General features: G+C 37.5%; 1 protein-coding gene across 8 annotated transcripts in view; it reads right to left on the reverse strand.

Moving 5' to 3' along the window:
- Positions 1–12,233, reverse strand: part of NAA35 (N-alpha-acetyltransferase 35, NatC auxiliary subunit) — a 110,125-nt gene that overhangs the window by 81,281 nt on the left and 16,611 nt on the right. For 7 of the 8 annotated variants that reach the window (XM_072835587.1, XM_072835568.1, XM_072835562.1 and 4 more), the window contains exons 3-6: positions 9,326–9,359; positions 7,072–7,186; positions 5,551–5,625; positions 4,801–4,968 (exon numbers count right to left, since the gene is read on the reverse strand). In XM_072835587.1, the coding sequence (XP_072691688.1) occupies positions 4,801–4,968; positions 5,551–5,625; positions 7,072–7,186; positions 9,326–9,359 (392 nt within the window). Of the gene's footprint in view, positions 1–4,800; positions 4,969–5,550; positions 5,626–7,071; positions 7,187–9,325; positions 9,360–9,916; positions 9,940–12,233 lie in introns of those variants that run through there. The other variant, XM_072835626.1, reaches the window with a different exon arrangement.

Consider the following 12,233-nt stretch of genomic DNA (forward strand, 5'->3'; position numbering starts at 1 on the left):
AGTATGTAAAAGTATTACTTTTATTAAAACACACACCCCAAGAAAAATTTTCAAAGAGCAAAACCGAGTATGACCAGATTATCTACTTTTAAGAAGGTAACAGGTAGTCAAGTGGAAAGTGGCCTAAAGGGAAAAAATGGCCCAAAAGAAATGTGCAGACACTCTCATAGGAACCTAAATCTGAAGCTGACAAAAGCTCAAACTAAAACAGGAACAAGGGGCAACCTGGGTGGCCCAGCAGTTTAGCACTGCCTTCAGCCCAGGGCGTGATCCTGGAGACCCAGGATCAAGTCCCACATTGGGCTCCCTGCATGGAGCCTGCTTCTCCCTCTTCCTGTGTCTCTGCCTCTCTCTGTCTCTGTGTCTCTCATGAATAAATAAATAAAATCTTTTTAAAAATTAAAAAAATAAAACAGGAACAATGAGAAAAGGAAAAGCAGTGCCCAGATTCAAAACACTTGCAAGGTAAAAACAAAAGAATTCAATCAGATAACCCTGTAGATACCATTCTGTAAGATGCAGAATGCAAGACGACCAGTGGTTTGAGGGGGGAAACTGTGGTTTCCATTTTGCACATGTATACAGGATATTAAGAAAGACACCTGTCTCCAGTTCAGGAGTAAAAACAAAACAGAGACACATCTGAGGGCAAAATATACCAGCACGTAGGAACTTCAGAAGCAGCCAGTTCAAACAAGTGATTTATTACAGTTCATTCTTCCTTACTCATTACCAAGTCTCTTAAGGACTTTCAACAGGTAATTCTTTTTCTAATTATAAAACCAAAACAAACTTATCTGGAGAAATCTGAAAAGTTTACAGAAACAAGAAAGCATAATCTTTCCAGCCCAGGAGTTTTTATTTATATTTCTTTCCAATCTTTATTTTTACATAGTTGGTTATACTATTTTCCTAACCCTTTAAAGTATACACTCTCTCATGATTTTTTAAACATTTTATTTATTTGAGAGAGAATGAGTGCACACACCAGAGCGCACAAGCAGAGGAGAGGGGAAGAGGGAGAAGGCAAACCAGACTCCCCGCTGAGCAAGGACCCCCCCCCCCCCCCCATCATGACCTAAGCCAGGATCATAAGGATCATAACCTACACTGAAGGCACTGAGCCATCCAGGCACCCCTACTCTCCCATGATTTTAAACACCTTTCTATATCACTCTGTATAATAAATTATCCATAATTTACTTCATGTAAACCCTAATGGTGGCATTTTAGTTGATGCCAACTTTCACTATTAAAAACTGATTAAAGTGTTTGGGCATAATGTATCCTCATTTAAGGCTGAGTTCTAAACATGCATTAATTAGTTTCAGCTGTGCTAATGCATACTCCCACTAATAAAAATCAAATGACAACTTATTGCATCCTTACCAAAACTGAATATTTTTATTTAAAAATATATTTGGCAGAGAAAAGGTGAACTAATTATTTTATTTCTTGGATGACATGGAGACTAAATTTTTAACTGTTTCGTCATTTATTACCCTCCTCCATGAGTAAGCTATTGGTTTTATAGCCCAGTTATTCATTTGGGCTTCAGTGTTATACTTTATTTGAACAAGATCTTAACACATTAATATTGATCATTTTTGTTATTTAGATTTTTCCAAAAAACTTTCTATCAGCTTTTTCCGATTGGTTTTCCTTTATGATTTCTCCCTTTTGGAAGTTCTTTATCCAGAGAATATGCAGAATTTCAATTATAATTATAAAAAATTTATTTTCATTTACTTTTAAAACAAACTCATCTAGGCACGTAATAAAAATTCCAACAGCACCAACAAGTATATATCCCATCCTTCAAGATTCCAGTTATCTTATGTATGAAGATTTAACTACTTCCCATTAAAAAAAAATTGATAGTAACTTATACAACTTTTCTACACCTGACTTATTTTACTTTATTTTGGAGATCTAATCTTACTTGTACACATAAACCTACCTCTTTCTTTGTAAAGGGCACACAATACTCTACTGTATGTATGCATCATTAAACTAGTCTATTGATAGATATTAAGGTAGTTTCTAGACTTTTGTTACTATAAACGAAACTACAATTAATGTCCTTATACATAAATCTTTGTGCACAGCACAGATTTGTATAATAAATTCCTAAAAGTGAATTTGCTAGGTTGTCATATATATTGTAACTCATGATACTACCAACTGCTCTTTAAAACAGTTGTGAGGGATCTCTGGGTAGCTCAGTGGTTTAGCACTTGCCTTTGGCCCAGGGCATGATCTTGGAGTCCTGGGATCGAGTCCCACATCAGGCTCCCTGTGTGGAGCCTGCTTCTCCCTCTGCCTGTGTCTCTGCCTCTCTCCGTCTCTCTCTCTCTCTCTCATGAATAAATTTTTACAATCTTAAAAAATAAAAATAAAACAGTTGTGAATTTATAATACCATAAAAATGTATGAGTCCTGCTTACAGTAGAAACCTGAGCCCTGACTAATAAATTTGTATCTGTGTGGGGGTGCTAGAGTGAGAAAATCATAATTTTGCAGCCATCACAGTGAATTTTAGCCCAAGCAAGCATCCAGTGATGCTAAGGGAAAGACTTTAATGAGCAGGATATTTGTATAATCTTAAAGAGTTTCCCTATGGAAGGCTTATTATATGCCAGGGTAGAAAACAGTAACCATACAGTGATCAGAAAACACCTTGGAACAAAGTAACATGACCACCAAGGGGGCAGATGGGCATTGTATGCCTCACCTGCAATACCAGAACGAGGACACAGTGTCACTTATGTTGTAATCCTGCCAGGACTGTATAATCTAAATGTAATCACAAGACAAAATACACAAACCCCAAATGAGGAATATTCTATTAAAAAAGACAAACCAGAAGAGGCCTATGTTCTCCAAAAATATCAATGACATGGAAACAAAGGCCGAGGAACTGCTGTAGATTAACAATACTAAAGAGGCAAAAAAAAAAAAAAAAAAAAAAATACTAAAGAGGCAACTAAATGCAGGATATGATCCTAGGCTGGATTCTGAACTGTAGGGAAAAAAAATGCTAGGAAGGGCATTACTGGGTCACCTCATGGGAATAGAATATGAAGAGTGGACTGTTAATACAGATTCACTAAGGTTGGTAATTATACTATAGTTGTATATGAAAATATCTTTTCTCTTAGAAGATGCACACTGAGAGGTGTCTGCAGGGAAAAGGTCATAATTGTATACAATTTAGTTTCTTATGGTTCAAGAAAAAAAACATACATACATGAGAGAAATTGAGATAGTAAAGGGCACAATGGATTAATAGCTGAAATCAAGGTGAGGGACATACGCTGTTTTTTGTGCTGTCACTATAATTTGTTAACTTGAAATTAAAAATTAAAAAGGAAGCAGTGACTACTCGTCTCACACACACAGCACATGTGAGTGCCTATTTCTCACTCTCATCAACATGATATATTATACAAGATTTCTAAGCTTTGCCAATAATGGGTACAAAATAGTATCTCAGTTTTAATCTGCATGTCTCTGAAGTTACACATCTTTTCTCATGTTTAAAGGTTCATTTTCTATAAACAATCTTTTGACTTTTTAACAACTTAAAAAAAATATTTCATCTATCTGCATTTTGGAAGGCAGCTATGCTCACCACTATACCACCAACGCCGGCTCTATCTGCATTTTGATGTTGTCATAAAGACTGTATCCCTCCAAAATTCATATGTTAAGTCCTAACACCCAATGTGATAGTATTTGGAGGTGGGGCTTTTGGGAGGTGATTGGGCTATGAGAGTACAGCCTTCATGAATGGAATCAGTACCCTTACAAAAGAGAAATAGAGAGCTCCTGTGCACCTTCTGCCATGTGAGGACACAGTGCAAAGATGGCCACCTATAAACCAGAAGGCAGACAGACACTGGAGCTGCTGATGCCTTGATCCTGGGCTTTTTAGTCTCTGGAAGTGTGAGATATAAACTTCTGTTGTTTACAAGCCACTCCATCTATGGTATTCTGCTATAATAGCCCAACAGATTAAGGCAGATATAAAATGATGGTAAATTAATTTTCAAGGGTGTTAACCAATTATCCTAGCACTGTTTGCTAAATGAATCCTTTCTTTGCCCTGCGATTAGGACTTTTGATGTCTTTTTGGGTGTACTTTGAGAACATAAGTATTTAATAACTTGTATATCTCTTCTCACTTATTAACTCGAACTAATCTTTTTAAAATTTTCACTCAAATGGGTAAGATTTTTCATAATGATACCCATAGGAATTAAAATTGGTAGCTAAAAAAACCAGTAAGTATGTAAAAAGCAGACAGTATTTCATACAAAACTCACAAGTCATGTGTTTAAATGTGAACAGTCATATTAGCTGTATTATTCTCACATTATTAATATAAATTTATAAAAACTACATATACTATACACTGAACCACCGTAGGGGACTAATATATTTATTTTGGATCAGTAACAGCATTAAAAAGAAAAGTAGGTTTCAACAAAAGGAGAATTGAGAGACTTGAGAGAAGAAGCTGTGTCTTCTCTTTGTGAATCCCCACAATACCCAGAACAAAATACTCTGCACATAATGGATACTCCATGAATGGTCCCAACAGAAAGAACATATACGGAGATCGAAGTTTTCTTAGAACAGGATTACTTCAGCCAATACATCTGTCAACACCACAGCATCACTTTTAAAAACTGTTAACTATATATATTGACAAAAATATGTATCATATAATCATTTAGATATATCACAATAAAGTGGTCAGTGAGCTTCAGGAATTCTCTTAATACAAAATCTTACCTCTTCAAAAACAGCAGCTTTATTTACTTTTTCTCTTGCAATATCACAGATTTTTAGGATTCCCAGAGCAAAAGCTTTCATGGCAGGATCTTCTATAAAGTCTGGATTATGAATGTAAAGGCACGTAAATACAGTCTGTGCCAAGGAATGGCCTTCTAACCATGTTATCTACAAGGAAAAGAACATTTATGTTTAAGATGACACAGAGTCTGCAAAGTCTAAATTGACCCAGCAGCCAAGGTCTGGACTGCCGCAGACCCAAATAAATGTATTATTAATCATGGTATTTCAAAGATGATTAAAGGGAAGGTCAGAAGAGACAAAAGAATTACAATTCACTTTTACAGACTAAAATTCTTCAAAAATCATATGCCATAAATAAGATTAGCTATCTAAGGAAAGCATTCTCACACAGAATTCAGTTTGCAATATATTTGGACACTAATGAAATTAGAATGCTGCCTTACATACTATCCAAAAGCAATCGATTCCACAATGGAGTCAATAAAAATCCATAAAGTAGGGAATTCACAATTTTAGAACTAACCAGGTACTTAGCCACTCATCTAACTTTTCTTTTTCATCCTTATTACTACTGATCTAGTCAACAGTATCACATCCCAATCTAGAGTACTGCAAGAAACTGCACAAGTTTTCCTGCCTCCCACCTCTAATTTGATAACCCCCAACCAGAGGAACTTTCTGGGAGGTCACAGTTTTTAGATTAGCCAAGTGTATTTTAACTCTTACCAAACAGCAAAAACAAGTATCCATTATCCCTATCAATTCAGGCAAGGTGAGGTCTTTAATTTTAATGGTGCCATCCTAAAAAGGAGGAAAAATATGACATGAGCAAAAGTTTTTATAAATTTATGGTTTCTATGTTTAGTAGCAATTTTTGCCTTCCAAAAATCAAATATTTTAGAAAATAACAATTCTAGAACTGTATCATCATCTGTTAAAAACTAAGATACCGGGGTACCTGGGTGGCTCAGTTGGTTAAACGTCAGCTTTCGGCTCAAGTCATAATCTCTGAGTCTTGGGATTGTACCCTGCATTGGGCTCCCTGCTCAGTAGGGAGAGGGTGCTTCTCCCTCTGCCCCTCATCCCACTCATGCTCCCTTTCTCTCTCAAGTAAATAAAATCTTAAAAAAAAAAAAAAAAAAAAACACTAAGACACCAACTCTGTATTCTTAAAATATATTTTAAATAGATATTCAATAAGAAAAATCAAACCCTCTTAATTATAACAGAATAAAGGCCTATATAAAGCAGTCAAACCAACAAGTATTTAAAAACACAGTTCAGGGATCCCTGGGTGGCGCAGCGGTTTGGCGCTTGCCTTTGGCCCAGGGCGTGATCCCGGAGACCCGGGATCGAATCCCACATCGGGCTCCTGGTGCATGGAGCCTGCTTCTCCCTCTGCCTGTGTCTCTGCCTCCCTCTCTCTCTCTAACTATCATAAATAAATAAAAATTAAAAAAAAAAAAAAAAAACACAGTTCAAATTAGTTTTAAGCATTAATAAATATGAATCACTTCAATGGATCAAAACTACTTAAAAAGAGAAAAGTAAACATTTTTTAAAAAGATTTATTATTTTAAAGAGAGTGTGCATGCACATGTACTGAGTGAGGAAGGAGAAGCAGAGAGAGGGGGAGAGAGAGTGCCTCAAGCGGACTCCCCCTTGAGTGCAGAGACCAACCTGGGGCTCAATCTCATGACCCTGAGATAAGCTGACCCAAATGAGCCAGCCAGCAGACTTGAGAAAAGTAAACATTTTTAAAAACCCTTCCCGCATTTTGATTAAGTTGTTCAGCAAATCTTTCTTCATTAAATATGCAAAATTAAACTCTGTGGCAATTATAAATGAATCTGTAAGTCAATCCTCACAGAGTGAATTTCAAATTCAAAACCACAAGTATTTTGCCTAATATATTAATACATAAAATTTAATACCATAACCAACTACCCTGGTACTTGAACATACACGGAAATCCTTTAAAAAATTAACAAAAAATAAAAATAAAAAATAAAAAATAAAAAAAATTAATAAACACACACGCAGAAATTTAGAGCAAGCTTATAATGAAGACCTTGAACAATTTACAGATTTCAAAAGAGATCAATAACTAAAGGTTATAACTAATTTTTATTTATATATCTGAGATGTTCTTAAAATAATTATACTTTAATACACCAAGTTTGATCTTCATTGTTTTAACATATGAAATAACAAATGATAAAACACAAAAAGCACAACGGTAACTACCTTAATAGCTTGTTCAAAATTGAGAACTTTTCGATTAACTTGGTTTCCAATCATGCCAGCGTCCATCTTGGGATCCATCATTTCAATGGCAGACATGGCTTCAAAAAGACCAAACCTGCAAATAAAAAAATTAACCCCACAAATTGTTTTTGAACCAGTAAGTTTACCCAGACTTTCACAATGATGTAAAAATTATTATAGTGCTTTAAATAACTACAGTATTCTACATATTTAGTCTTCCCAATTTGCCACCACTTGTTTCAATTAAATAATCCTCCTTTAACATAAAAATTGTTTCAAGTATTTGCCACTCAAATTATTTTACATGTACTGTGGGGGAGAAAAGAAAACAAAAGATTTTCTTTGTGTTTCCTTCCCAAATGCTGCACATTGGAAATTTTGGAAAAAAGACCAACTGGTCTATAATGGATTTCACTTTGCCTTCTTTAAATAATTTTCTCTACTTAATATTCAGAAAGCTGTGTTGGGAACAATCATCAAATGTAACTTTAAGATTTCTTCATTTTCTTTATATCATGAATAACAGAAATATCTGGCACATAACTGTCTATAATGCCCAAAGTTCTGACAATTAACATAATGAAAAATAATCCAACAATCTACTTATCTTGTCTGATATTTACGGCTTGTTAGCCATAAAAGCAGATAGTTAGGATGCACTGTGGAGTGGTTAATAAGTATATCGTTAACTGAGATATGCCTCAAAAAAATGGGAAAGGAACAAAGAAAGCTTAAAAGAAAATCTGACAGGTGATCAAGCTACTGACTTCATATTTCACTCAGTCCAAGCTATTAGATTACCAGGAAAATAAAGATATGTACCTTGTTACATAAATCATTTCTCTCAGAAGAGCAGCACCAAGATACCACTACCAGCTTTAAATTAGAAGACACTCTTCCCTGCAATCTCTCAAATATCTAAATGCTTCAAGATAATCTGACAAGATGAATGTGATATTATTGAAGACAACTCTAGTCTATGCTAATCAAAACCCAAATGGTATTTTTCAAAGAGGTTGTCAAGCCAGAAGAGTAAATATGCAAAAATGAAGAGAATTTTTTCAACAAAAACAACAGAGATTCATCAAATATCGAAGACATGATAATTAAAAGCATTTTAGAATACAAAGATCAATAGAAAACTGCTTAAACTCACATTTCTGTAGAAATTATATATGATAAAGGTAGAATTTCAAAGTAGTGAAAAATAATGGGTTAATCAATAAATACTATTGAAACAAGTGGCTAAACATCTGGAAAAAGTGAAATCTCTCACACAATTTCACAAAAAGTAAACTTGGAACAAGTTACAAGACAGCTAAGGGAGATAAGAATCACAAGAATATAACTTTAATAGATGGTCAGGGAGGCTGCTGGCAATGTGGTTCCCTGGGCTGAGCCTAAAACCTTGGGGAAATGAAGAAGGCTTGGTTAATCCAGCTATCTTCCCTCAAATCTTGTTGCATAGTCAGGCCCACACTCCTGCATTAGCTTGTGATATGATTATACCTTTCCTAGAATTGCCTGCAACACCAAAATGATGCCCCAGAATGGTTCTTAATGTGGTTGTCCCTAGATCAGCAGCATCAACTCCACCAGGAAACTTTTGAGAAATGCAATTTCTGTGGTCCCACACGCCAGCTCTAAAGAAGGAACTTGGGGGGGGGGGGGGCAACATGTGTTTCAACATGTGGGATGATCCGGATTCACACTAGAGTCTGAGAAAAACTACATTTCAGAGTCTACCCCCTGCTTCCCAAATGTCTAATCTTGGCCACTAATTTAACACTTCGTATTCCTAACCTTGAAACTGAGTCTGGCCATAGCAGTAGGAGAACTATCTATGGGAGGTAAACAACCAAGCACCTCTCTTTTTTCACCTTTCTGGGGGATTCTCAATCTGCTTTCATCCAGCCATTAAATCACTCATCTCTGGCCATCAACCAGCCTATCACAGATAACATACAGCCTGTACCTTTTCTTCAAGAAATTCCATGCCCTATATATAAACTCTCAGGGAAAGGACCACGAGTCACAGTTGCATTAAGTACAGCCATTTCATATCACAACTAGGATCAGCTGTACCAAAATTACTCACTAAGGTTAAAAATATAATTATCTTATTTTTTACAACTTTGAAATGTAATATTACCCAGGTCTCAAGGAATATACTGCACACAAAAAACAGGTGTAAATATTACACTACACTATTTCAAAAGACACAAATACTTACAGCTTATCATGAAGCAGTTCTCCCAACTTTAATTCTAAAAGAAAAAAAGAGAAAAATTCTTTGAATAATTACAACTTTATATTTAAATTATTAAATTTTTTTCTAAAAGAAAAAAAGAGAAAAATTCTTTGAATAATTACAACTTTATATTTAAATTTTAATTGTAAGGAAAAAAATCCAAAAGTTTAGCTCAAAAATGGGCTAGATTACATTAAACTTCTTTTTCTAAGAAATTACTATATTATTTGTACTCAGTTACTAATATAACGCCTTCTACACAGTGAATATTTAAACCCTATAACTTGAACTTCTGAGAATTAGCCAGTGACCCACAACAGGCCAAAATAATCCAATCAGAATTACCAATCTCATTTTAAAGTATCACTAGTAAAATTTCCCCATATATACTTTTTCATAAAACTGACTACTAAAATTTCTTAAATTGCTTTTAAACCACTTGGTGTCATAATCTACCCTCTCGTGTCCCAGTAACAGTGCCAAAGCTACTTTTTAAATTTTCATTTTACTCAATCTGGAGGGGCAAGATGGAGGAAGAGTAGGGTCCCCAAATCACCTACCCCACCAAATTACCTAGATAACCTTCAAATCATCCTGAAAATCTACGAATTCAGCCTGAGATTTAAAGAGAGAACAGCTGGAATGCTACAGTGAGAAGAGTTCGCAGTTCTATATGGGTAGGAAGACTGGGGGGGAGGGGGGAATTAATAAAAGGCATCCAAGGGGGAGGGGCCTGCGAGGAACCGGGCTAAGGCCAGGGCTAGCGCCCCCGGGACAGGAAAGCTCCATCCCAGAGAAGCAGGAGCATCACCAATCTTCTCAGGTGGAAAGGCACTCAAAGGGAGTTAGAGCAGGACCCCAGGAAGGGCGGGGATGCCCTCAGGCTCCCTGGGAAACTAACACAGCAACTGCGCCCCAGGGAGAGTGCGCCCAGCTCCCTAAAGGGCTGCAGCACGCTCACGGCTGGACCCGGGAGCAGCTCGGAGGGGCTCGAGCCGCGAGCGGTGGGTCCGCCGAGAGGTGGCTGCGCTCCCGGGAGCGCGAATCCAACGGCCTGGGAGCACAGTGCGCCGGGGATACAGCCCAGGATCCGGCCTCCCCGCCAGGGAGAGGCAGAGGCCAGGAGGGCCCAGGACAGCAAGGACGCTTCTGCCCAGAGCTGAGCAGATCAGCGGCCCCGCTCCCGGAGGATCCAGGCCCCTGCAAACGGAGAGCTCTGGAGTTACTGCGGGGGCTGAATCCAGGGCTCCAGAGCTGGCCGCTGCCACTGCGGTTGTTCCTCCTGGGGCCTCACAGGGTAAACAACCCCCACTGAGCTCTGCACCAGGCAGGGGGCAGAGCAGCTCCCCCAAGTGCTAACACCTGAAAATCAGCACAACAGGCCCCTCCCCCAGAAGACCAATTAGACGGACAAGTCCAGGGGAAGTCAAGGGACTTAAAGTATACAGAATCAGAAGATACTCCCCCGTGTTTTTTTTGTTGTTTTGTTTTGTTTTTTGCTTTTTGATTTCTGTTTGATTCCCCCACCCTTTTTTTTCTTTCTTTTTCTCTTTTTCTTCTCTTTTTTTCTTCCTTTTTTCTTTTTTCTTTTTCTCTATTCTTTCCTTCTTTCCCTCCTCTCTTTTTCTCCTTTTCCCAATACAACTTGTTTTTGGCCACTCTGCACTGAGCAAAATGACTAGAAGGAAAACCTCACATCAAAAGAATCAGAAACAGTCCTCTCTCCCAGAGAGTTACAAAATCTGGATTACAATTCAATGTCAGAAAGCCAATTCAGAAGCACTATTATACAGCTACTGGTGGCTCTAGTAAAAAGCATAAAGGACTCAAGAGACTTCATGACTGCAGAATTTAGATCTAATCAGGCAGAAATTAAAAATCAATTGAATGAGATGCAATCCAAACTAGAAGTCCTAAGGACGAGGGTTAACGAGGTGGAAGAACCAGTGAGTGACATAGTAGACAAGTTGATGGCAAAGAGGGAAACTGAGGAAAAAAGAGACAATTAAAAGACCATGAAGATAGATTAAAGGAAATAAACGACAGCCTGAGGAAGAAAAACCTACGTTTAATTGGGGTTCCCGAGGGAGCCGAAAGGGACAGAGGTGCAGAATATGTATTTGAACAAATCATAGCTGAAAACTTTCCTAATCTGGGAAGGGAAACAGGCATTCAGATCCAGGAGATAGAGAGATCCCCCCCTAAAATCAATAAAAACCATTCAACACCTTGACACTTAATACTTAAGCTTGCAAATTCCAAAGATAAAGAGAAGATCCTTAAAGCAGCAAGAGACAAGAAATCCCTGACTTTTATGGGGAGGAGTATTAGGGTAACAGCAGACCTCTCCACAGAGACCTGGCAGGCCAGAAAGGGCTGGCAGGATATATTCAGGGTCCTAAATGAGAAGAACATGCAACCAAGAATACTTTATCCAGCAAGGCTCTCATTCAAAATGGAAGGAGAGATAAAGAGCTTCCAAGACAGGCAGGAGCTGAAAGAATATGTGACCTCCAAACCAGCTCTGCAAGAAATTTTAAGGGGGACTCTTAAAATTCCCCCTTAAGAAGTAGTCCAGTGGAACAATCCACAAAAACAAGGACTGAATAGATATCATGATGACACTAAACTCATATCTTTATATAGTAACTCTGAACATGGACGGGCTTAATGACCCCATCAAAAGGTGCAGGGTTTCAGACTGGATAAAAAAGCAGGACCCATCTATTTGCTGTCTACAAGAGACTCATTTTAGACAGAAGGACACCTACAGCCTGAAAATAAAAGGTTGGAGAACCATTTACCATTCAAATGGTCCTCAAAAGAAAGCAGGGGTAGCCATCCTTATATCAGATAAACTAAAATTTACCCCGAAGACTGTAGTGAGAGA

The sequence above is a fragment of the Canis lupus genome, chromosome 1, assembly GCF_048164855.1.
Source record: "Canis lupus baileyi chromosome 1, mCanLup2.hap1, whole genome shotgun sequence".
Classification (NCBI taxonomy): domain Eukaryota; kingdom Metazoa; phylum Chordata; class Mammalia; order Carnivora; family Canidae; genus Canis; species Canis lupus.